Source organism: Molothrus aeneus, chromosome 11 (genome assembly GCF_037042795.1).
Source record: "Molothrus aeneus isolate 106 chromosome 11, BPBGC_Maene_1.0, whole genome shotgun sequence".
NCBI lineage: Eukaryota > Metazoa > Chordata > Aves > Passeriformes > Icteridae > Molothrus > Molothrus aeneus.
Genome location: NC_089656.1, coordinates 3,893,699 through 3,920,947, shown reverse-complemented (window position 1 = coordinate 3,920,947; position 27,249 = coordinate 3,893,699). Strand labels below are relative to the sequence as shown.

At 40.6% G+C, this 27,249-nt stretch overlaps 1 protein-coding gene across 1 annotated transcript in view; it reads right to left on the bottom strand.

The window, feature by feature from the left end:
* Positions 1-27,249, bottom strand: part of CDH8 (cadherin 8) — a 162,171-nt gene that overhangs the window by 100,492 nt on the left and 34,430 nt on the right. Inside the window, exon 3 of the mRNA XM_066557704.1 lies at positions 2,464-2,758. Within this exon, the coding sequence (XP_066413801.1) occupies positions 2,464-2,758 (295 nt within the window). The remainder of the gene's footprint in view (positions 1-2,463; positions 2,759-27,249) is intronic.

The window sequence follows — 27,249 nt, the reverse complement described above, 5'->3', positions numbered from 1 at the left end:
GACAGACTCCACTGCCTCTACTTCAGAGCCTTCCCACTCACTCATGTCCCATTAATGCAATCAGGAACATTCTCTGAGTTTTGAAGCAACTGCAGAGAAATAGGTTTTGTTTCTCAACAAAAGAGCAGGAGTGCACATTGGTGCTTCTGTAGAGCAGCAGCTTGGAAACCTGCACCCCTAGGAATGTCCTGTAAAACACCTGGAAGGGCCAGGGGTCCTAAGGGATAAATGTGCAAAACTCTCAGTTACAGTCATGAACCCCAGACCTGTCAGACAATCTATTGCAAATCTCTACCTCACAGATTGTTTTAATAATGGTAACGATCATTTTTGTTGTTAGAACACACTTGTTTCTGGACAAAACTCTTTCATGCAGCCTAACAAACCATAAGAACCTGGAACTTCATCATTTCAGAGGCAGTTCAGTGTCTCTCTTTTCCCCAAAATGCTTGGGGAACAGATGAAACATTTTCCTGTGGAGCCAGCTCCTTTTGCTATTCCCTAAACTACGTCCAGCCATTGGTCATTTCTGCTACAATGACCTCTATAATCCTCTATAATTGTTTTCCTAGATGAAGTTTTAACTTATAATTCATCTCTCATTACTTTTCTTCACACTTTTCCCTTCTCTTTCACTCTTTCTCCATTCTTACTTTACCTCTCTTTCACTAAGATTTCATCTTCTGTTCTCTTTTAATCCCTTACTCTCATTGTATTTACCATCTTTTAAACCTCATGTTAACAATTTATTAGATTTTTCCTCATCTCCTGATTAGTTTCCTCTCAAAGTTTTCCGTTTTGGGGTTTTTTTTCTCCTCTTCTTTACAGTGAATATTGCTTGGATAAAGGCCATGTCTTTATCACAGAATATAAATATGCACAGAAATAAATATTTTTATATCTGTTTTGTGATCAGAAACCATCTTTTCTTTTCTTGCACATATCTTTCTCCTTTTTCTCCTAGAATACTACATAAATCCTATTTACATAAGGAGTGACAGCATTCAATTTTCCTTCCTCCTTCTCCCATACTGTTTTGTTTGGGTTTTTTCATTTTATTTAATTAAGTCATTTGCTCACCTAGAGCTTGGCTGAAATATCTTCTGAAAGCAGGTCCATATTATGTTTGTGCTGCTCTATAATTAAAAGTAACTCAACGTATAAAAGCTATGGTTTGGTAAAAGAATTGAAATGCAGGCTCAAAAATTCACATATCATTTTTGGCACAATGAAGATTTGAAAATCTGTTGGAGCAGAGTTGATTTAAAAGGTGAAGCCTCAGGTATGACCATGCACTCACACTTGTATTTGACATTGACTTGATGGAACTCTCTGTGCTGTGAGTGAGAGGATGGGTCTGGCTCCTCACATTTCTCCTCTTTTTAGCTAAATAAACTCTCCAAACCAGAAAGAGTGATGTTTTTGAAACTCTGTGATAGGATGTTGCTTTATTCCACAAAGTGCCTTGGCACTCCTTCAATTACCTTGCTTTGACAGATGTAGACAAATCACTCAAAAGCACATTATCCTCAACCTAACACTAAAATGCATTAGAATTTCCTCTGCATTTCATGGCCAGATTTTGATGCCTTTGCTCATGCTGAATTTTTGTATTGCTCTAAAATGTGTTCTCTTGATTTGGTGGGTTTGCTTCCCTTTGGTTTCAGTGACAGCTGATCACGAGCTGCACTCTCTCTGTGTCCTGGGGAGAGTCAATATCTGCCTCTGTAAGGATCTTCACTTGCACACACAGGGCCAAACTATGCAGAAAAGATTCTAATATATTAATCCATGAAGAAATAGATTCACACTAATCCGACAAAATGAATAAATATAAGTAAAATATATTAAGAAGATTATGTTCTTCTCCTTTCTCTTTTCTGCTTTCACACAGTAATTTCCCTTTTCACCATCTTTTTCCACAGCTTTCTCTGCTTTTCCCTTCCATCATCCATGCAAATCCTGTGGCTAATTGGTTAAGTCCACTCTACAGCCTAACCATCAATTCCCAGACACAGCATCTTTCATTTCAGTGTTTTTCCCTGATTACAGTTGCACTTAGAGGAAAACAAATAAGTATGTATCAATGCCCTGCAAGTGTAGGAAAACAACAAACAGATAATTAAACATCAACAAAATATCAATAGGATTAAAGCATCATGCTGGAGCAAATCTTGATAAATCCTTCTCAATAACAATTCTCTAACTGCAGTGTCAGAAGGGAAATATAAATTTAGCCCAATAAAGTGTTGTTGGACAGAGACATTAATACAGCTGTTAATCATTTCCTTACTACTGAGGGACTCGACTATTGTGCTGCAGATGAAAGCTCCGGCCAAGAAAAGATTTGAAAATATGCAAATGAATGCTAACAACATAATAAATACCTTATTATTCATCACCAACTCAACAGCCTCCTGGCACAGCCCAGGCTGTGAGCAGGGAGAGCTCACACATACGTACCCACAACAGACATTTCTGGCACCGTGGCGTGGTAGGGGCCCTCCACAAACTCAGGAGCGTTGTCATTGATGTCCTGGACCTTGATGATGAATTCTGAGGGGGGCTCCAGGGGCTGGTTTGTGTCCCTGTCCACGGCCTGGGCTGTCAGGGTGTACTCAGCCTTCTCCTCCCTGTCCAGTCTCTTCATGGCGTGGATGTCTCCAGTCTTGTCGTTGATCACAAAGATGGTTCCAGCTCCATCTCCTGACAGGATATATTTGATTTTGCTGCTGCCAGGGTCCAGGTCTGTGTGTAGCTAAAAAGGAGAATAAGGGGAAAAAAAAAAAAAGGCATTTTAGAGACAAAAAACATACACACAGATTTTTGGGTTTTGGTTTTTTTTTGTTTTGTTTTTTTTTTTTTTTTGCTTTGGTCTAACTATACATTTTGTCAGCTGATCCTTTGTGCTTCAATCCCACCACCACTGATCCACAGCTCAGCTTGAATACACATGGAGAGCAGGGATTTGTATGCATACTAATCAAAAATTGATGCAATCATAGGCATAATTAGACTTTCTATTTAAAAAGCAGCTGTTATATATACTTTAAATCCCCATTCTAAAATGTAAATGCCTTCAGAATCATTATCAGCCCAAATGAACAAGTACAAAATGTCCTTAACCTATTAGATCAAAGGGTGAGGGAAGGGTTAACCATAACATATGTTTTAATCTAACCTCTTATTTTTAGTTATTACTTTCAACTTTTTTCCAGGTGACTGGAAATGGTTGAACACTGGCATCTATGGAATCTTGTCACAGACAGCAGTCAGAGAAATTAAAAACCCTATCACAACTCAGATCTTTGCAGAACTTAAAAGGTTCTAAGATCTTTATTCCAAAAGTACATGCCCTGGTAGAAGAACCCTTGCACACATCTTCCCATTCTCCTCAAAGCCTCTCAGGAAAAAAAAATTGTATTAAATTTGTGTTTGGCTTTTCAAAAAACAAGAGAGAATTATAATAAACAGAAGCAGTATGAGAAATACATTATTTATTTTTAATGTTTCTATTAATTAAAAACCAGGGGACAAAGGACTTTCATTGATTTTTGGTAGGCTCAGAGCCAAATACTGCATATCAGATTATCTCCAATAATTTTTAAGTTGTGAGAATGGGAATTGCTTGGATCATATGTAACACTATCAACACATTCAAAAATACAGGATAATAACTTGAATACCCAGTAATAGGGGTTTAAATTCTGTTTACTGTTAGGTCCAACACACTCAATATGATCAATAAGAAGTGAATAACGTCATTAAAAATGTAACTTGCATCTATTATTATTTATCTCTGCCTCACAAAAGACAGTCTGAAGGAAATATGTACAACTTGCTTAGGTTGCAGCATGAGTTACAACCAGCACTAAAGGCTTTTACCTGTTTGCTCATTCTGTGCAGACAGCTCAACAGAAGTTGTTGCTGGTTATGCATTTTACTCTCAATTGATAGCAGGGGTTGCCAGGGCCAAGCAGCAGCATCATTTAGAATAAGAGCTGGCATTAGGATATTAAAATAGGTGTGGAAAAAAGCCTTGTAACACTAGCTACAGCCAAACCACAGGAGATTCTTATGGCACAAGTGGCTCTGCAGGTCCTTCTGTCCACAATTGGTCACGAGCAGTTGTATCTGCAGCTCACCTGTTCAGGAATTCAGCTGTTCAAGGGCTCAGCAAACACAAAGCTCTGTCTGTTCAATGAGCACAGTGGACAACAGCAGCCGCCAGGCCTGATTTGCCTGTTGATCTGGTTTGTTACAGACACAAAATCCTGGCCACCAGTGCATTCCCAGTGCAATCCTGGCCACCAGTGCATTCCCTGCTCTGCAATAATGGCACAACTCCCACGAACCACACGAGGTGTAAACTCATCCTCTCTGTTTTGCTGGGCAGCATTTTATTACCCCACCATTGTTTTAACAACTTTTTCAGAGCACTTTAGCTGTGAATATGGATGACTCAATCCAGTTCACTCTTCCTACCCAGCCCACAGGAACGTACACAGAGATGTCAAGTGACAGCTGAGTCCCTTTTCCAAAAGTTCAATCTTCTGCTTTTCTTTTTGCACCTGCCATCAGCTCCTGCTTGAGAACAATCAGCCCCATTTACTGAGCCACTGCCCTCTCCTCTTGGTTGCTGTCACACTTTGGTCTACTCAGAAAGTTAACACAACTCCTTTTGCCTTTAAGATTATTGTCCTTATGACCCTTAACTTCAGGGCCCCAGAGCCTGTAAAGATCAATCCAGAATCTGTGTTTTAAACAGATTGTTTATAATTCAAGCATCTGTTTGCTCCCTGAATAAAATCTATATGGCATTAACATTGCATATGAAGGTTTTGGCAGCATGTTCAGAGCTGAGTTGAGTGATGTAATATCACAGCATTGTCTGGACACCCACAGCTCAGCAGAGGAACTGGGAACATCTCAGCTCACCCAGCCACACAACAAAAAGCTAAAATCTGAACTTTTAAGAATAAACCAGATATCCCACATAGATATTTGAGAAGGCTTAAACATTCTAGAATTTGCTATTTGCTAATAACTAAGAGAGGCTGTCTGTGTAATCTCAGGTTTTACCCATAATATCCAAGAGCAGTTGTGGTTCATAAATCAGTTCTGGTAGATATTAATGCAGAGCTATAAAACCTTTGTAGTTCCAGTGATATACCAACAGTTAAAATGATAAAAATGTGTATGATTACCACTAATAAGATTTCCTCTAATAAGTTAAATTCCATTGAATCAAAAGCAAGAATTGCTATTTGTTATTCAAGTATTGCTATTTGAAATACTAAAAGTTAAAGGGCTAAACATAAAGTACAAGAGATAGGAACATTTTATAATAATAAAGTTGAAACTAAGTCTGATGAGTGGAAAATCAGTTTTTTTACCCAAAGATTTATAGGTGGGATATATAGATTTAAAGAAGTGGGATTTTTTTTTTAGTTTGTTTGGTTTTTTTTTTTTAGTTTTTAGTTTTTTAATTAAAAAACCCAAGACACAAATGTGGCATTTACTACAATCTATGGGGAGCATCCAAACTGACTTAAATAATTAAGATAGATAACTTTTCTAGGTTTTGAAGTCCTTGCATTCTAATATCAAAATATAATAACAAATTTCCTATGGAAGAGCCACTTCTCCAAAATCACTTTATTGTTTAGATTTAAGATTAGGTCATCATCACCTACTACAAAGTTATAACACAGACTGAAATCTTCAGTCAGATAGCACAGCATTTTTCCCCAGTAATATTTCCTCTCTCCTACCAGACATGAATGATAATTTACTGCAAGAGTCAAGCTTCAGCAAGCTGTGTTCGTGTGAAGGGGGAAGATCATTAAACACATAATTATATAGGATCTAGGTGAATGATAGAAGGGCATAATGAATATGAGAAATGAATAGTGCTTTCTGCTCAAAAAGCCTCACAAATGTAAATATGAAACTGCTTTCCACATCTGCAGCTTTATTTGCTGCACCTATACTTGAAAGCTGACCTTTTTCAGAGCAACATCCAGATGCAACAAGAATTTCTGCTTGAAACAGAAAATGTCTGTATCTGCCCCAGTGTCCCACTGCCAGAGAGCACCCCAAAACAAACAAACACATTTACTGGAGAACCTCATCTTGTTCAGAGAGAGGTAAAATCACTTCCATTATGTGAGATTCACTTCATTAGACTTCAAAGGAAGTGAAATCATCTTCCTCCATCACTGCCCTGCCTGGGGGACTATAAATCCACACACCTCTCTCTCTTAAAGCAGCAGATGCAAGTCCATCACCAAATTCATGCCTGGATTTATGGAGACAGGAGTGGCTTTGGAGCAGCTCTGAGTTTTAATGGTGATGCAGATGCCCTGTATTAATACCATACTAATAGCTCCCCTGTTGCCTCAGCACAGATCATTTTTTTCCCTAAAAAATTTCCTTCATTCCAAATGAACCCTCAGACTAGAGCAATTTCTAGTCTTTATTAATTCCTTTGCTGTTCTATCTGATAATACAGATGGTAGTCAATGAAGCCAGGACTAACAGGAATGGCACACACTGGCTGCTGCCACAAAATTAACATTGTTTTCACTAATGCACATCTAAAATCTTGCCAACATACTATCCAAGGGCATAAAATGCATTTATAGTCTTTCATGTATATACATTGCAAACATGTATAATTAAAATCCATGCCAGAGAAACTGCAGGAACACAACTCCAGGAGTGTGGGACTCTTATTAAATTTTCCTATTCCATAATTCTTTGTTCAGCATATTTCAAACAAGGTTGTTCTAGCAAGTCCTTGGCTCCAAACTGCATTAGCAGCCAGGGGTTTAATGCATGGACAAAGGCTGGGAGCGAGGTTGGTGAAGCTGCTTTGCAATTCTGAGCAGATCCAGAGCCTCCTGTGCAGATGGGAGCTGTCTCACCTGCTCTCACTCAGCTACCTGGCAAACCCATGGCAGCCAAAACAACAGGTTGCTCAGCACAAAGAATTCCATGTGTTCACCATCAGGAGAGTGCACCCTGCACTTGGGGCTGGGCCATGCCCAGATGAGCAGAAAGCTGTTGGTTTTCCTCTGCAGGAGGATTGGGCACTTCCAGCCCTCTCAGGTGTGTGGTGCTGATGCACAACTTGATACACAACAGCCCATAATAGATCCCTCATCAGTGGGAGGAGCTGTAATCCCAATTTCCTAGTATCAGTAAAAAAAAGCATAAATATAAAGATATTTCATGTGGGGAAGCATGTACACATTATGAAAATGCTCCTGGACATTTTTAATTAAGGCAAGAGAAGGCAGTATTATGTCGTCAAGTTTTTATTTGAGTTTGTTAGAAAGTAATTAATTCATCCTCATGTAATTACAAGGGAATTACCCCGTACTTGTTTCAAGGGAAAAAGAATCATCTGTCCTTAAAACTTCATTGGAAAATTTGCATCACCCTTCCCTGTCCTAACTCTGGAATCTTTTCTTTTAAGGGTGCCTCACTGATTTTCACCTGATGTTTCACAGACACCAGCACTGTCCTAATGCTTCAGGTTCTTCTTCTATTTTTTACCTTTGCCTTGCAATAAAATTCCTCATTTATGAGGCAGACCCCATTTAATGGACTTTGAGATGGAATTTTCAGCTTTTTATGACTCTTTTCTGAAACTGCTGGCTTCTAAAAAGCTCTCACTCATTCTGTGAAAGTATGGAAGGGTTTTAGTGACTTTTACAACCATTTTATATATATATATCAAAAACTGTATGCTGGGCTCCAAAATGCTTTCAAAAACTGTAATGCACCTTACTCTTCAGGTGTTGCTTTCTGTACATGGCTTTGCAGGGATGTTTTTTTTCTTAAAAACATGAACCTCTTCAGGAGTTACAGAAAGTTTTTCTGTGTATTGATGTGCTCTGACACATCATGGACAATGAACATGTTTATTGTTGACCCACAGTTTAAAGGGTCCTTCCTAATTAAACTATTATAAATTGATTTGATTCACTTGCCCACAACACAGGATTAATAAAGTGAATTTAATTTCAATTTAATATTTCAATCTTTTATTTTCTCAGCGAATAGGTTGGTCCCTTCTTTAGTAATGGGAATTATAAGTGCACAGTGGGGAAGAGCAGAATCAAATATTCTGCATTATTATTCAGGATAATGACAAATTGGGGCACAGAGCTGATGCCCTTGCCATAATGCCAGTCCTTGGAACACTTTCAGAAGGGAAACAGACATGTCCGTGGATGACAAAGGTTCCATTTAAGATCCAGGAATCATGTAAGTTGAAGCCTCTGGAGTAACTGTCAAAGAACATTACTGCTCACACTTCTCAGCTGCAGTTTTATAACCAGATTCAAACGGAATTAAAGCAATAATATCCCTGACAATTTCATTTTAGAGTGTAATCTCTGCTTTTGTCTGCCTCAGTTTCCTACCATGTCATTTGAGTATCTTTGATTCCAGATGGCTTCTTTTATGTTTCTGTTTATTCTTTACTGCTGCTTTTTTATTCTATTTGATTTGCTAATTTTGTCTCTGTTTATATTTGTGCTGCAACTGTGCACAAATGACTTTTCATTGCTTACCTTTTGGTACCATCCCACAGTATGCTGGAGTGAACTGCTGTTTGAAAACTGCAGACAAGCCTGGGTTCCAACAGTAAGGTTATTTTAATCCACTGATTATGACCAGCTGATGTATAAGGAAAGAGCTCAGGAACCTGCCTGAATCTTGATCTAAATCCTTCCTGGTCACAGCGCCATTGGTCCTTTTTGTATCATTTATTGCATTCCTCACCAGGCTGATTTAACAGTCTTTAATATCTAATTTTGTTTAATGTCTTGGGAGAAAAAAATATACAGCTCTACTTGTTTTTACAGATGGGAAGAGATAAACCCACATTCAGTCTCACAAAGACTCACATTAGGAAAAAACATCCAGACCGTGGGACTACTCAAGCCATTCTTAGACAGCTTCATGCATTTATCTCCAGTTAATCTCCATATGAATTTGCAATTAGAATTTTTAGGTATTTCTGGTGCTGTTTCACTGTTAACAGTCTAGGAAGGAGGAAACCACGTCCCCAGATGCAAAGCCTCCCCCAACTCCACCTGTGGTTGTGATGGCGACAAGGTGCTTTGTTCCCACCCAAACCCTGCTCTCAGCCTTATTTTTCCTGCACACATTCCTCACATACCTTGCTGTTTCTGAGTCCTTATGTTAAGCCAGATGATAGCTAAAGCTTTCTGTTTGCCTAGCTCTGGCCTTGGCCCTTTCCATTTGGGAATACCATCTGTCCTCCCTTCTGTCCTGAGAACGCCGCGCCACACCTGACCCTGTCCCACCGCAGCTTGGCCTGACGCCTCCAGTCCCCGCGGCTCCTTAACGCCCAAATGTCCCGTGGCAAGTGGCCTCAGATGGCTGGCACCTTTTTGTAGCTGGCTCTCTGCCCAGCTGGGAGTTCATGCAACTATTTCTGAAGCCAGACTGCTGTTCCTTTCCCCTGTTCCAGCACACACCGCTCCTGGAAGCGGCTCTGGATTTTTTTAACCCAACTGTTCCTAACGCTCGGAAGCATGAGATGAAGTTGTGTCATGCTGCCAAAGAGGAATCCTTTCCCATCTCATTTACTTCCCTATTATTTCATCTACAGTGAACAGTGGTTCACCACAGGAGATCTGAGAGCTGGGCACAGAGAGCCTCAAAAATTGCATGCAGCTTTAGTCTTGTAAAACACATTCCCTCTTTTGTGTCTTTATGGAGGAAAAAAAGTCTCTGTCATCTCCCACTGTTTGGGGTCAAGCTCTTACATTAACAATTCCAGTGCTTCAGGCATTATAATTAACAGTGCCTCCTCCTGCACTTGTCACTCTTTTCCCAACTCAGAGAAAGAGCAGCAAAGCCATTTGCTCCCTCCTCCAGCTTGTCAGTCTTGGACACAAACTATGCTGCAGTTTTTGCTACATGTAAGGCTTGTGAAGCCTCCAGGAATGACTTCAGAGGGCTCTTCCCTTTGGGCTGTCAATTTTATTGCCAGCAGAAGCTAACCTGTGATCCATCCTCAATATAGACAAAATATGGAGTTGGCTGTACAAAACCATAAGCTATAGGAACTCCCATTCCACAGGTTAGCCAGAAGCTCAGCAGTTCCCACATCCCAAATCCTACTCTGCTGTCCATTTAATCATCATCATCACCTTATTCACCATGTTTTGAGCTTTTCTGCCTTTTTGTTTGAGCTGTATTTTTCCTTTCCTCCTTAAAAGCCTATTAGAATTTGCCAGGCTTCATTCTCAGGCCCAGAGTTCACTGCAGTTGAGCACCAAAACCTCTTTGTGTTGTTGAAATTATTTCCTCAAGTGAATGTCAAAGCCATAGCTCAGAACACATAGTCTTTGGGTTGCAGAAGAGGAATAAAAAAGTTAAACACTATGTAGGCACAGCAGTAATTTGAAGGCTGCTTACAAAATCTGCCAAACTAGACAAGCTTAGACCCTAGATCAGCTGAGGCACAGAAAAGTACAACAGGCCAGAGTAGTCAAAGCAGAGAAGATATTTCTATTTATTTGAGCATATTTAGCTGTCATGATTTTAAAATCCTTCAAGGCCCTGCTTTCAGCTGCTTTCACCAGCCCGGCTTCTGCTCATGTTTTGCTTAAAATGATTGGGAGGGTCCCATAGATAATATATTTAACCTGTCTTCCTTTTTAATAAAAGAATTTCAAATCCATGCAGGATGTCTCCTGCTAATAATATTTAATAAAACCAGCCTGAAAGCAGTAAAATACCTTTTTTTTTTGAAAGGTAATTTTTCAAATTTAAGATTACTGCTTAACATCCTTCAGTGTCTGAACAAGGAAGTAAGTACTGCCTAAAACCACATAATGTGTAAAGCTGGCAGTGCAAATAGAAAGCTCTTCTCTAGCAATTGGCTGTCAAACACAGCTACAGTGCAGAAATATAAACATCAGCTCTGCAGCCAGCTCGAGCTAAAATTGAAAGCTGTTGAGAAGGTAACAGTGAAATAAAGAGAGCTGAAAAATTAAATTGTGGGTACTTACATATTGCTTCTCTTATAAACTATCTGCTTACAGGTGACAATATGACTGATTTCTAGTGCACTTACACTAACCTGTGAACTGTTCACAGGGGTGCAGTAGCAATTTTTTCTTACTTGAAATATCTTTCAAATTACTTAGAATGTGAAAATAAACACAACTAGGAAATGCTACAAAACAAACTCCTTATGAGATGTCAAACAAACCAGAACCAGCTCTTCAGAGCTGCTCTGTTTGCAATTACATAGTAACATCAGAGTGTCATACATCAGAATGAATAGATGTAACATGAGGATAATTTGATTATTTTTCCCTCTTTTCTTGCAGTTAGATGTTTATTAGGGATAACTCATCCAGAATTGTAAGTTATTTGGAGGAACCTGGTTGAAACTAGTTATTATCATTTCATGCAGTTTCACAAGGAGTTATTTGCCTCATCACTCCTGTGGTTTCCAAAGCTTCCTAATGTAATTTCCCATGCATTTCCACTAAGTCATGCATTCCTGTGAATTTCTTACAAACTCTCTTGCAAAGGTTATGTCTCTCATAATGCGATCAATTTGCAACACCATTAAATTTGAAATATTCCTTAAACCACTAGAGAAAGATCATTGCTTCTGCCTTTGTTAATGCTTTTCTGGAAGAATTGAGCAGGGAGAGGATGCATAAACCATTACACATCAACAGTATTAAATATGCAGAAATGAAGCACTGTGCCTGCTCCAGCAGGGTTTCACCCCTAGTGATGTATTACCTCTGATCCTCTAGCAACTTGTATTGAGCCCTGCAGTCCCTTGCCCAGGACATTTGGAGGCTCAAGTCTCAGGGACAATTATCACCTTTTTTTTCACACATCAGATAACCTAATTTGTTTCAAAGGAAGGAAAATTAGCAGTGCTATAAGTGTGGGAACTGTTCAGAACATTTATGTCATTTACTATAGGTACTGAGCTACCTGTGATTCCAAACACCCAAAATCTGAGGTTAGCATCCCATTAATAAAAGCAGCTCTTGTTCAGCATGGATACAGCCAACGTGTGTACAAATCAGTATTCCAGGAGCTGGAAGTGTGTAACATATGTCAATCTCAAACCAGCCAGAATCCATATAAACTTAGCAATGATTTAGTCTAGACCTTTATCCAAATTGTCTGAGCTCATGGAAAGACTCCTGTGGGAGGCTGCAGGAGACATCTGCGCTAATTTAATGATGGCTGAATCACTGTTGGTTTGTTCTGCCCACACAGGCTGGGGGGAGCTCGTAGCACTCTGTGAGCCGGGAACAGCCCAAACCCCATATGGCCCTGTCCCCATTCAGCTGTTCCTGCTGTCCCCTAATGCTTCTTGCAGGAAGGATGGGTGAGCAGCTGTCCTGCGTTCCCCTGGAAGGAGAGGATACTCACTACGGTGAAGACAGCAGGCAAAGAATCACAGAATGGGTGGGACCATAAAGCTCATCCAGTGCCATCACAGGGACACCTTCCACTGTCCCAGGTCACTCCAAGCCCCAGTGTCCAACCTGGCCTTGGGCACTGCCAGGGATCCAGGGGCAGCCCCAGCTGCTCTGGGCTGTCATCATCTTATTGTAAAAGCTCCCATACCTTCTTGGTGATTGCTCACAGGCAGCTCCTCACAGCACAGACTCCTTCGTCTTCACAGCTCAGCCAACAAACTCCATCTCTCCCCTCACCCACTCTTTTGTCGCATTGGTCTTCTTATTGGACACAGCTGTAGCCTATTAAGGGCAGGCCTGTTCCTAATCTTTGGTGATTGGTACAGCTGCAACTCCTGAGGGGTGAGACAACCTTCTGCACTATCTTGATTTTCTTACATTCCATCCTTCCACAGGCACCCTGTGCCAGGGCCTGCCCACCCTGCCAGGGAACAATTCCTCATTGCCAAGATCCCAGCCAGCCCTGCCCTCTGGCACTGGCAGCCATTCCCTGGCTCCTGTCCCTCCAGCCCTTGGCAATTGTCTCTCTCCATCTTCCCTGCAGCTCCTTCAGGCCCTGCAAGGCCACCCTGAGCTCAGCCAAAGCTTCTCCTGTGCAAGTGAGCAATGCCAGCTGTGCCAGCCTTTCCTCCCAGCAGAGCTGCTCCATCCCTCTGCCCATCCTGGAGCCTCCTCTGGGCTCTCTGAGCAGCTCCAGGTCCCTCCTGAGCTGGCCCAGGCTGGGGCAGCACTTGAGGTATATAAGGCTAAATAATGATTTCTGAGGACCTTTCAAGTACATAGGACATGTATTCCCCCTCCTTCAAAGAACCGATCCTCAGGTTATTTATGGAATTTATGTTCTCCCCACTGGAGAACATAAATTCCATAAAAGGAACAACAAAAGAGAGAAACAGCTGCATGAGGGAGAACTTCGAAGATCTCCAAGGACTTGGCCAAGGTTTCTCTAATAAAATGTGTGTTCAGGATAAAAAGCCCACAAAAAGCAACCTTTAAAAAGATGAAGAAGAGGTACAATACTGAGAAGTGAAGTCGAGTTCTTAAATGATCCAAATAATACCCTAGATACAAGAATGGAACAAAATCCAAATATCTTATGAAGGTTCCTGCTATTTCTGCTGAAGTTCCTGAGGGAAATCTGCTGAGAGCTCCAAATGGCAGCCAGGCAGGGGACAAGTGCAGTCAGTACTGAGCTGTAAATAAGGGTTATTAATGACCTGTACTGCAATAACACATAGAGGTCCTTGCTGCCACAAGGACTCTTACATTGTGTGCTATAGCCTTCCCCAGCTTACCTCACTCTCCTCTGTTTATGGAGAAATAGCAAATGGGTTTTCTTTACCTTCCCTGCTTCTAAACCAGAGCCAAGGAAGAATGAACCCAAAATACATCATTTGGGGAAAAAAAAGACAAAACAACTTTCTAAGACATAGGCTAATTTCTACAGTTGCCACCTATAGATTCAGTATGAGTCAAACTCATCAGAAAAATAGAGCTGAATTCCTTCACAAATTTCTAGTCCTGATATTACTTTTTCTTTTGAATTTGAATGGTTTTAGGGCCTGATTTGAGAACCTCAATAGGAGTCTCTGTCTCAAATTTGAAGGGACAAAGAGAGAAGCACAAACACTTATAAGAATGATACAGAAGCAAAGGCACCCCATCAAAAAAACCCTCACAACTAACATCTAGTTATTAATTCAAACTGTGACTCCACAATTTATAGCCCAATTACAGTCAGAGTTTACCACTGGCCTACAAGTTTATTTTTTATATTTTTTCTGATAACTAATAGAGGTGTAACTGACTTCCATACAAATGAGATAAATAATGAGATTAACAATTATCTGACTAGTAGATAATAAAGTGTTGAAAATAGCATGACCCTGAAATTAAGTAAAATGTTTGAGATTATTTATCAAGTCAGTAAAGCTGCCTTTTTACATTTACTCAGGATATAGGAGATGGAATGTTTTGTTTGCCTATGGAGATGGGATTATTGGGTATGTAAATGGACATTGATGGCAAAGTTAACTGAAAGATCATCTGCTGCATGAAGTTCTTCAACAAAATATCAGCAGTGTCAAATGCACTGTTGGTCAGTCTTGTCAGGAATATTCTGTCAGAAAAACTGATTGATTTAACAAATATATCTTGGCTCATCAAAGGTTAACTGTGTTTGGAGACATGCTGGAACCATGGCCAGTCAGAAATCACAACCACAGCAGCATTAAACCAAATTCTTTTTCCACCCACACTAAAAATGCCAGGCTATTTAAATATCTCACCAGTGCTCTGTGGCTTGGTGTGTGTTTACCAGCTGGCCCAGAGCTGCCTGGCTCAGCTGTGCCAACTGCACTCACTCCCTGGTAGCTGCTCTCAGGAAAAGGCAGGAGGGCGGGAATGCTTGGAGCCATCATTTTCTCCAGCCTGGTGCATAAGTGCTGCTGATTATACAGCAGCAGTGCTGGCAAGGGGGCTGAGCAGGGAAACCCCCTGGGTTCCCCAGTCTCCTTTCCTTTCCTGTCTGTGTGATGAGGAAGAGTGAATGCAGTGCTACAACGAGCTCAAGAATTCTTGTCAAGACAAAATTATTAGGTTGAATGAAACCCTGCACTTCTAACCAGCACAAAACCCAAGAGAAAACACACAGCAATTCTGTGGGACTGCAGCACTGACATTCCCAATAATAGGGGAGAAATCCATAAGAAAAGCAGAGTTCCTGGATCAGTTATATATTCTCCTTTGGTTTCAGATATAATTGATAGGCAGGTTTAACAAACAGGTCCAGGCCTGTGAAAGAATCCAGAAAGATCAGATGTGGTATTTTCTGGGTCCCCAGGACAAAGGAGGAATTGAGAATCCGACTCCATGTTCTTAGAAGGCTAATTTATTATTTTATTATATGATATTATATTATGCTATACTAAAACTATACTACAGAATAGAGAGAGGATATTTACAGAGGGTTAACAAGACACTAATGAAAAACTCCTGACTCCTTCCAGAGTCCTGACACAGCCTGACCGTGATTGGTCATTAAGTCAAAACAACTCACATGTTGGATAAACAATCTCCAAACCACATTCCAAAGCAGCAAAACACAGGAGAAGCAAACGAGATAATATTGTTTTCCTTTTTTCTCTGAGGCTTCTCAGCTTCCCAGGAGAAGAAATCCTGGGCAAAGGGATTTTTCCAGAAAATATGACAGTGACAACCAGAAAATTCTTAGGTTTCAGTTGTTACATGAGCAGTCCCTTACAGATGGACCCCATTTGTGAAGACTTGGGTATCCACAAGGATGGATGGAAATCCCCATTTAAAGATCCAGTGCCACCAGATCCATGAATATCTGGGATTTCTTACAGCAGACCTAGAACTTTTTAAACCTCACTTGCTGTTTGCCACTCTGGTCTCAATTCAATCTAGTTCTAACAGTTTAGAGGAACATCACATTAATTCTAACCACTCTCTAGATCTAAAAATAATCTATATTTTTAAGGCAAAATGAAAAATTATAGTGAAATTGTATTCCATGCAGTGTACTTACTTTTCATCCCTCAAAAATAACTTTTATATAAGAGCTAAATAGTTACAAGTCTAACATCTGTCCCTTACTAATAAAAAGGAATGAGGTTATGCAGATTAGGTGAGGGATAATAGAGAAAAATGTAAAAAGCCTCCAGCTAAATTATGCTATATTGTCACAAGAAAAAAAATAATCCTCATATCTCAGCTTTCTTCTATCTGCTGAAATGTAGTTCCAAAGGGACACTGGTAGTGAAACTCAAAGGCCGAATATCAGCCAGTTTGGATGCTGAAAACAACTAAGAAATAGATATATCTGGGGTAAATACATGGGAAAACAGGAAGAAACAAAAGGAAATAAATACCAAGCATATGGCTCCTAAAACACATGGAGAAAAAATGTTACAGGAATGTAAGGCAATTTAAATCTTGCCACAGAAAATGAAGCTGAGAATATTTAACTCCCAGATGCCAGTTTATTGATTACAAGATGGTTGGAGCTTTTCTTTTTCCTTTTTAAATAAAAACCAAACAAACCACAGTCTTCAGCAAAGAGGAAAAATGCCCCAATAATCCAGGAATGCTTATGAAAATACTCACTCTAAGGGTTACCTGGAGAGTTTTACATTTGATAATTACATTTCTTTCCATTTCCTGCTTTGTCTACAAGAGATTTGACAAGTACTGAATTTTTAGGCCTGTAGGGAAGCACTGGAGATGCAATCCCTCACCATCAGAGGGATGGGGGAGTTGCTAGATGAGAAGAAGCTTTTCCAGAAAATCTGCATGAAAGGAAATCAGGACAGCAGCTGGTTGAAACCAAGGAGAACACAAAGAGTTACATTCTGTGAGGCCATGAGTTTGCAGAGATAACATGGACTTCAATTCCTTCTCTGACTGCAGAAGAGATGGATATGGAGCCTCTGAGTTGTTTGTTTTTTTTTTTTTCCCAGAAATAATACCTGACTTGGACAACATTCTATTCAATAATGACTGTATTTTTTTGCTAAGAATACTCCCAGACTTTATTTATTCTGCCTTGAATCTTACTGCCAAGTTAGTTTCTTCTCCCTGCCTATGGCTAAAGCTCTCTTCTGGCTTGATTCTCTTCTAGAAGTGACACTTTATATTGATAGTCCAAGCAAAGAGAGTCATCATCAGAGTGGCCATGTCATCCAGCCCTGGGGTGCAGAGTGAGTGAACACACATCCTGAACAGCAGCAATTCACTCCCAGCTTCCCAGAGACCAGAACAACCCTTTTATTTGTCTTCCTGCAGTCAAGGGGACATTATCAACACCCAGATCTGAATACAGGGACATCACACTTGCCAAATGTGTCACCACAGTAACCAAAAGAGCAGCTCCAGTGCTAAGCAAAAATCATCGGCCTGTTCCACTGCTGGGGAAACTCACAGAAATGGAGGCCCAGCACAGAACAAACTGAGCACTTAAAGGTCCTGAGGATGGCTGCTAAGACCACCAAGAAGACACCCCCAAAATACCAGCCATACCCCTGATTTTTTCACCTGTATATTTTTTCACCTATATATATATATATATATTTTATTTTTTTTTTCAGAACAAGAATAATGATTCAGTGACACCAACCAGTCATACTGCTAAGGAGTTGATTTAGGGAAAAAAGAGTTTGGAGAAAGACCAAGGCAGTATTTTTTCTCAATGTGTCATTTTCTTCAATGTTATTTTTCATTGAGAAGCAATGTTATTTTCATTGAGATTTTTATACCTGTAAATGCATGAATTTTATTCTTCTAAAGTGTTTCTCTTTTTTAGGACGTTTAAAATGTAAACAGAATGTTTCCTTTTAAATGAATTTTATTTGTTATTGTGTAAGGGGTCTCATTTTCATCTAATTAAAATGCTATGCATACCCCAAAACATTTTTTGGTATTTTAAGACTTTGTATTTTGAGTGACAAAAAAGTATCTTTTCTCCTCAACTTTTCAACTGCACATGAAATGAAAATCTGTCATTCATCTCAGAAACAGCTCTCAAATTCTAGGAGAATTAAATTCTTATTTCCTTTAAAAGCAAAGCCATCCCTACTGCCTACACAAATCCTCCAATTAAACCTTTCCTTCCAACAAAAATAAAGCAATTTCATTTCATTTGTTTATCATAATTTAATTATTTTCCTTATTAGAACCAGCTTTATTTTAATGTTTTAGTCCTTTTAGGTGATGACTCATTCTGTAGATATTAGAGCAGCTTTCTGCCATGCCTTTACTTCTACACATAATTAAAACACATTTGCTGTGATTATATTTCAGCACATACAGATCAACATGTATTTTGCTCTTAGGTAGAGAATCCCCATTGTTCATGTAATTACTAGGAGGAAATAATGCAAATGAGTCTGCTGGAGACAATTATTGGACTTTCTTTTTAACTTTATAATGTCATAAACAAGAATTGGCATTCGACTCGGGAGTGGACAGCAAATATTCATTTTATTGAGTGCTTTAAACTCTTCATGGAATCACAGAACAGCAGGATGGAAGGGACCTCAAAGATCATCTGGTTCAACCTTTATTGGCCAGAGCCAATATGGTCTAGACAAGATGGCCCAGCAGCCTGAGCAGCTGAATCTGAGAAATGCACCATGGTGGGGAATCCACCCCTTCCCTGGGGAGATTATTCCAGTGGCTGGTTGCTCACATTGTGAAAATTATCCCTCTCATGTTCACTTGGATCGACCCAGAAGGAACTTTTACCCATTGCCCCTCATCTTTTCCATGTGACTCCTGAAGAAAAACGGGAATGGCTCCAAGCTAACAGGTTTGGGTTAGAGATTAGGGAGGAATTGTTCCCTGGCAGGGTGGGCAGGCCCTGGCACAGGGTGCCCAGAGCAGCTGGGGCTGCCCCTGCATCCCTGGCAGTGCCCAAGGCCAGGTTGGACACTGGGGCTGGGAGCAGCCTGGGACAGTGGGAGGTGTCCCTGCCATGGCAGGGGTGGCACTGGATGATCTTTGTGGTCCCTTCCAACTCAGTTTGATCCATGGTTCTAAGATCTTCCTTGCAGCTGCCATTTAAATACTGAAACACAGTGGAGTTCTCCCCTAACCCTTCCTCTCTGAAGGCTGAAGTCAGTCATCCCAGCCTTTCCCTGTATGGCAGCTTCCCAGCCCTTGCATTACCTTTGCAGCCCCTCTCTGGGCTCTCTCCAGCCTCTCCACCTCTTTTTTTGCATAGCAGGGACCAAAACTGAGCCCAAGACTCCCAACATTATCCAGGAGAGGGATAATGACTCTGTCTCTGCTGGTGATGCCCTTGCTGGTGTGACCAGCAGCCTGTTGGCTTTCTGTGCTGCAGCACCACATTGAGCCTCTTGTCACCTGGCTTCAAATTAACAGAAGCTAAGTAACCAAATCCTAATTATTTATCTAGTACATACTAATTTATCTCTAAAATAACAGGTTATGCTCCTAAGTTGCACAGATCATGATATTTCCTATTAGTATATCTTAACAAACAAATTGTGTATCGTGGGTCTGTGATAAAGGATGTCACAACTATGACTCGGCATCTTTCTACACAATTTGAATAAATAATCCCAGCAGGAGGAGTTAAGATTGGAGTAAATTCCATATGCAGAATACCTACTGAAACTCCTTCTTGTGTAGGATTTAGAAAGACCTTTAAATTATTACTTTTTTTTTTGTAGTTTGTAATGAAAATCTTTGAGCTGCATCACAGGATGACAACCATCCCCATATTGTCTCCCCCTAAATTACATTACATCATTCCCAGTGACAGCAGTCCCTTCCAGTTCCTCAGCAACCCACGATGAGCACAGAGAAATCTCACCTGTGAAGGCAATAACTCTCCCCCAGAAAACATCTCTGGAAATCAATAGACACGTTGTCAAGTGCCAAGGAATATGGAGCAAGGTGCAGGAGGCTCAGGGAAGGATGGGCACAATTGATCCCTGTGCTCAGAGACTGCCAAGTGACAGGGACACCCCACAGTGGCAAGGCCTCACATGCTCAAACCAATCTCTCAAGTTGTGTTTTCTCCCTTTTTTTTCCCTTTATTTTTCCCAGTGTGCCTTTTTTCCCCCATCATTTGGGGCACTGTGCATAAGGGAAGGATGGGCACAATTGATCTCTGTGCTCAGAGACTGCCAAGTGACAGGGACACCCCACAGTGGCAAGGCCTCACATGCTCAAAACCAAACTCTCAAGTTGTGTTTTCTCCTTTTTTTTCCCAGTGTGCCTTTTTTTCCCCCATCATTTGGGGCACTGTGCATAAGGGAACATCCTGCTGCTTTCCCTGAGACCCATCTGGCATTTGTGATGAGGACAGTGCTACCATGGATGAAGGATCCCTTCCTCAGGGTCAAGCACGAGCTCCTGGCCATAATCCCTTGGCTCTCATCGCCCCAGGCTGAGTGCACAAAAACTGCAGGGGATCCAACTGCTTGTTTTTTTCCAGAGATGGGAATATTACATTTTCAAAACATATTCTCACCTTATATAGGATATCATTAAGGGTCAAGTCAAGCTTTCATAAAATGCAAATACCACACAGGAGTGTGAAAGCTCATGGACTGAGTTTTGGGAAGGGAAAAGAAATTATTAGACCTGAGATCTCCTTAGTTCTTTAACAGTCTCTTCCTAATAATTTCTTCCTGCATATCTTTCACAGACCCAGCCTTGGCCAAAGGATTTTGGATTACAAGTCTTGATGCACAAACCCAGCCCTTGCTGTGCACAGCCCTTTCTGGGATTGCTTTGAATATATTTCACTAGCAAATGAATTAGGCTGAATTTGCTCTCGCTGTGGAAATCTCCAGCCATAAATTTGATGCTCTTTTAGAAGGGATCTATTTGTGATCCATATCTGGCCCATATTTCAGCCCTTTGAGAAAAATGCAATCAAAAGATTCAGCTCTGCTCTGAACGTGCCACGATGTCCAGCTGAAGTAAAAACTATCAAAATTGGAGATGCAAACAAACCAAAACCCAAGGAAAAAGGAAAAAAAAGCCATTTTAATCCTGCTGCACTCGTAGGCTCTGCCATCATTTCAAAAGCAGAAATGCACACAGATATCTCAGTATGTTCTGAGGTAGCAAATTTTTGTCTATCCCTAAGCTGAACAGAAATCCAATGTTATAATTATTCCAACATTCTAAGAATCTCCCCAAATGCCTGTATTGACAAAATTGCTCTTTGATGCTATATCTTGATTTATATTTTAGTGATTTTTTTTTATTTTAAGCAAGGGAATGGGGAAAGAACTCAATTACATTTGTTCACATGGAAAGACGACACATTTTTTGAGAAAACTAAAATTAAACTTCAAGAGCTTTGATATGTTTCTTTTTTTTGTGCCTCCTTATATTATAAAAACGGAAAGGAATTTTTAATTGATTCATATCTAAACTCCTCCAAGTTCTGTAGTACATATGTTTGAATTAAAATTAGAATTATTTTTGAAAGGCTAAGAAGTGCTACCATAGTTTAGCTCTGTTCAACCAAGCAGTGCCTGTGCTTTGAACTGACTGAAGCCTTTAAGTGCAGAAGCTTAGATAAACTGATAAAGATGAAACCAGCCACATCTGCAGTTACTTAGATCCAATTCAATTCAATTCAGCCCTATCATACTACAAATCTCAAATATTCTTGCACATTTTACAACAGCACTACTCTGGGGTAGTAAATAATAAACGTGCACAGATAATGAGACTGCAGACAGAAAGAGAAAACCCAGTAGATTATTCCTGCTTTCCAGTATATAAATTACTGTGCTACCACCACAATAAATTAATTATTGCAAATTAAAAATCCCCAAAAATTTACTGAGTTAATAATTAGGAATTTTCCCTTTAACATGGAAAGAACTTTCCATTTCCAACATAAAATTAACCAGAACAGCAAGATATTTTATACATTTATATGTTTGTATAAGAACAAGCATTGTAAATACAGGAAAAAGCAAAAGTGGCAGGGACACCTTCCACTGTCCCAGGCTGCTCCCAGCCCCAGTGTCCAACCTGGCCTTGGGCACTGCCAGGGATCCAGGGGCAGCCCCAGCTGCTCTGGGCACCCTGTGCCAGGGCCTGCCCACCCTCACTTCTTCCTAATCTCTGATCTAATCCACCCATTCCATCCATTCACCTATGTCCTTAATGAAGATATTAAATAAGACTGGCCCCACGTTTGTCCCTGAGGAACTCGTCACTTACAATAGCTTGCACAGTTCACTTTCCAGGAAACAAAACAGATTTTGGGTCCTGTTCCCCCAGCCCTGCATCTGAAGGTCATTGGTGTTAAATACACTGGCCAAGCACCTTCTTTTAGAGAGCTAAACAGCTCTCTGTGCAAAATAGCAGAGAAATAATAATAGGAAATATAACAATAGGAAATGCTACATCTCTATCACCCGAGCATTCCCAAACACCAGGGTAATCAGGACAGAAATGAGTCCACACCACCACACAGGCCCATGGTGCCAAACCAGTTGAGTAAAAGTCCTTTAGCAATGTCTGGCCTAACACACTCGAGCTGCATTTTACCCTCCTTGGACACAAGAGAACAATATCAACTCCAGATGTAATCAGCCCCACTGTGCCCTTACCAAAGTCACTGCAACTCCACAGTGCCAATAACTTTTGTGATGGCTTTTAATTAAAGCAAATGAACAATGAGATTAAAATGTAAATTACCAAAAAAACACCATTCAGATAATTCCATGCTGCTTAAACTTTTTTTCTATGTGGTCGCCAAAAGCACACAGGTAATTTAGTATTTCAAACTGATTTTGCAAATAGATTAGCTGTTAATGTAAAATTGTTAAGCAAATCATTTCAGGAGAGAACCATTCTGGGATACAGTCACAGGAAGAGGTTGCATATGCAAAACTAGGCTTTGCCCAATTGATTTCCAATTATAAAATCAGAGGCTCTAGAGTTTGTGGTTAATAGTCCTTCCCTTTAGCCTGAAAAAACAAACTTGCAGCTTGTGCTCCCAACAAATCCACATCCACAAATCCTCACTGCAGTAAGAACCGAGTGTGTCCTGGCACAGAGCAGCACGAGGGAAGCACAACACCCCACTGAGGGCCAGCCATGGAATTAGGGCTACAATGCCTCACTGATGACCAGCTGTGATATGGCAAATTGCTTCTCAGAATAAAGCTGCAATAATGTCTGTCTGGGGGGAAAAAGACGCCACAGGCAGATCCTACAAGGGCTGAATAAATTTAAATGCCCACACTGTGTAATTGCATAATGTTATGTTTTCCTTTGCAGAAAGATACTAGCTACGAACTTCATATATTTAATTTCATTCTTCAGCACCAAGTGTAAACTGCCAGGACATCTGAGTCTCTTGTCTCATGTAATCTTTGTATGAAACTGGACGATTCTGAGGAGAAAAAAAATCTTACTAAGCATGCTCAACATAAGGACATTTTTCTGAGTACCTGCTGCACCTTCATCATGGATTAAAGTGGCACAAACATGAGTATTCTTTTCTACAGCAGACACAAATCAGGAAAATATTTAACATATGATGTGCAGGAGCATTTGATTCACAGGCCTGCCAGTCTGGTTTACGTTATAGCTTTATTCAGTGTACAAGCATCACATTTTAGAGACTAATAATTTTTTTTCTGAGTTCATAATTTTCTAATGACATACTAATACATCGATACATTCATAAACATTGTAAATCTTTTTCTTGGGGAATCTAAATCCTGTGTTGTGCTGCATGATTACTCAAATAATAAATCACTACTCCCCATGACAAGAAGAGGAGAATTGTGATCTATACAACTTGTCATCTCCATCACTGATGTTTACAAATGAGTGCATTTAATGATTTAGCTGTTAGAAATTTCACCTTGTAATACTTGCTAAAACTTACTCATCTTCATTATTTTTCTCTCTAAAACTGCAAAAAGAAAACTTTTTATAAAGAAAAATATTTTCTGGATAAATCATTACTTTCAGATCTGGGCTTGATTTTCTGCTACATTATTCTGCTTGCACATCTATGAGAGTCAGCAGAGATGACATTTTTTGGAGAAGCAGGTTTTTCCTTGCTCTGCTCCAGCCCCTTTATCACCCATTCAAAGCTAGACAAAGCAATCTGAAAAACAGTGCCACAAATCCAGTTCATACACCTGAGCAACAGGTTTTTAATCACATATTGATAGTAGACCAGCTTGCGAGCCAGCAGTCAAATTTTGTGGTGGCATCACCCACAGATGTTTCACAGAAAGTCAGACACAGGGAGTTGTCAACCCACTGTGAATCAATTTATTCATTCTCACCAACTCTCCAGCCAGTTTCCTCCTTCAAGGTGCAAATTAGCAATACAGATGTATTCTCTGAAAAGATCTCCAACTCCAGGTTTTTAAGAGCAAGTTCAGAGTTTGTTGGCTCTCATCCAGTGTAGTATCAGTTTAACACTGGAGGAATTCTTCTGCAGGGAGCCACATCCCCAACCTTGAAGCAACCTTTATAAACACGTATTTTTATCAGTTATTATCTCTCTGCAGACCTGTCTTAAGACTTCATAGCCACAGCCTGGTAAAAGGCTGTTGGATTTTCAGTCACTTCTACCACAAGTAAAGCTCAAAGAATTTGCCAGTGTCTTAAACTATGTTTGACACTGTTAAAACTGGGGACCAGAATTTGGAGGAGACCAACTATGCAGAAGTACTGCACAAAGGAGGAGCTTTAGTAATTTTAAGCTACATAGAACAGTGAGATACCTTGTGCCAATTCAAGATGTTTTCTGACCTTGGATGGAAGGAAAAAGGAAAATGGAAGCTGAGTCGATAAACTACCCAATAAAGTCATTAAAGGTCTGTGAAGAGATGAGATGAGCAGAAACAAAGGATAAACAATGGAGTGTTACATCTACTGCACACAGTCTAAGGCCTGTGGAATAGAACTGTGAGAACTTTCAGAGATCAAGAGAGAAATAAAACACAACCCCAGGATGGGTGAGGCTGGAGGGGCTGCTCTGGTGGCACCTCCCTGCTCCAGCAGGGCCATCCCAGAGCCCAGGGCACAGCAGTGTGTCCGTGTGGCTCTGCAATGTCCCCAGGCAGGAGCCTGCACAGCCTCTGTGCACCACCTGCTCAGGGCTGGCACTGCCCAGGGCAGGAGCTCTGGGCATGGGCAGGGGCAGCTCCTGGGCTCAGGCCCTGCCCGTGGCTCTGGGGCCATGGCTGGGCCCAGAGCAGAGCCTGGGCCTGCTCTGCCCCTCCCTGCACACGGGGACAGACAGGGGGACACAGGGACAGAGAGACAGGGACAGACTGGGGGACACAGGGACAGACAGACAGGGACAGACTGGGCTGGGCTCAGGCCCTGCCCGTGGCTCTGGGGCCATGGCTGGGCCCAGAGCAGAGCCTGGGCCTGCTCTGCCCCTCCCTGCACACAGGGACAGACAGGGGGACACAGGGACAGACAGGGGGACACAGGGCTGAGGGTCACTCTCACTGGGGCTCCTCTCCAGGCTGAGCAGCCCCAGCTCCCTCAGCCTTCCCTGGGCACCGAGATGCTCCAGTCAAAAGAAACAATAAAAGTCTGTCAGATTCTCTACTCCCACTAATATTTAAAGATTTTTTTTTTCACTACCATTGCAGGGTGATATTAATAATGGTATAAATCAGTTTGGCTGATAGAAAGTAGATTGAATTTACCTGCCTAATTATGCCTCACTTTGGCTTAACTGTGAGCACTGTGGAGAACAGACAACTAACCCCAGTAGGCTGCTCTGCTGTTCTGCCTTAGCACTTGCAACATTGGTTTCTCTTGATAAAATATTTCAGAGGATCAAAGAAGAAGACCATGTAGGTAAAAATCAGCACTGAAAATGTTTCATTCACAATATACTTGCTACCCTTTTTTATTTAGCTAAGACAGCTTGGAACAAAATATTTCATTCGCGCTCAGAGATGCTGTAATATTTGTATTAATATGCATTGTTCTTGTGGTTTTTAAACCCCCACAAAACTGAATCTAAATGATATTACCCTGGGCCCTGAGAAAGTATTTTGTACCTGTCACAATGGCACTGCTCTTTTTTTTCATACTCACCCCTTCTTCTGATATGCAGATAATAACAATCTGTGGCTATATACACATAAACACCAAAGAATCTATTTTAACCAGGGCACATAAAACAAATATACAGAGGTGTAGAGACAAAGCAGCGCCTCACAGATGTAGGGAGCCATACAAATACACAGTTTACATGTTTATTACTACCAGTGTATTCTTGACTCACTCTTGCAAACAGCCTCAGGGTAGTAACTCCAGCAGGGTGAGCATCAGCTAAATCCAACAAAAGGGAGAAAAACAAAACATACATTTTTCATTTTTCTCATGGCACAAGACTGAGTATTCTACTCTGGGCAAGAGTCCCTCAAGAATATGAAGAATATGTGCTACAAATGGCTTCAGGGTGCTCATGAGTGACTGTTTCCTTTCCAGCTACAGGGAAAGCTTGTAATGGATTCTTCTGTCTCTAGGGAAACTTTTAAAACCGAACCAAAATTTCAATATTATTTTGCAGATAGAATAAATTTGTTGCTGTAAACCTAACTGCAGATGCACAGATTTTATTTAAGCCATATTTTTAGAACAAAGAAGTCAAAAAATCACTTTTGAAGGGGTAAGCTTTTATTGAAATTAATAGGCAGGACTTGCAGCTGGCTGACGTATGGCTAATGTGGTACTTCTCCGAGCTTTTAACACACTTTGCTGATTGTTTGCTCAAGGCATATGGTTTGAATGAGCTGGGCAGTGCACAGTGCAGCTGGCAGACTGGATATCCAAATCTGGCAATAAGATTCACAGTTATGTGGCACTGGGTATCAAATTTGCCTGAATTTTATGTTATGAATTCTGCCATACCCATGGAAATTTGAAGCTACTTCAGACTGTACTACAATAGATGTCAATGCTTCAAATCTTGCAGCAATAACTGCAGCTGACCCATGTGGTGGAGGAATAATCTGAAAAGGGCAAAAGCTTTTTTATAAAGCAAAAAAATTACAGAAAGCTTTCATTAAACAAACCCAGAAATTTCAAAATGGGCAAGCCCCATTTTCTCTAGTGCACAGATTGGGAAACTGTGACAGGTGCTGTTCCAAATACACATTCATTTCAATCAAGCAAAGAATAGGAAGTTTTTGGCAACTTGTCCTGTTTTCCATTACCTCCCATA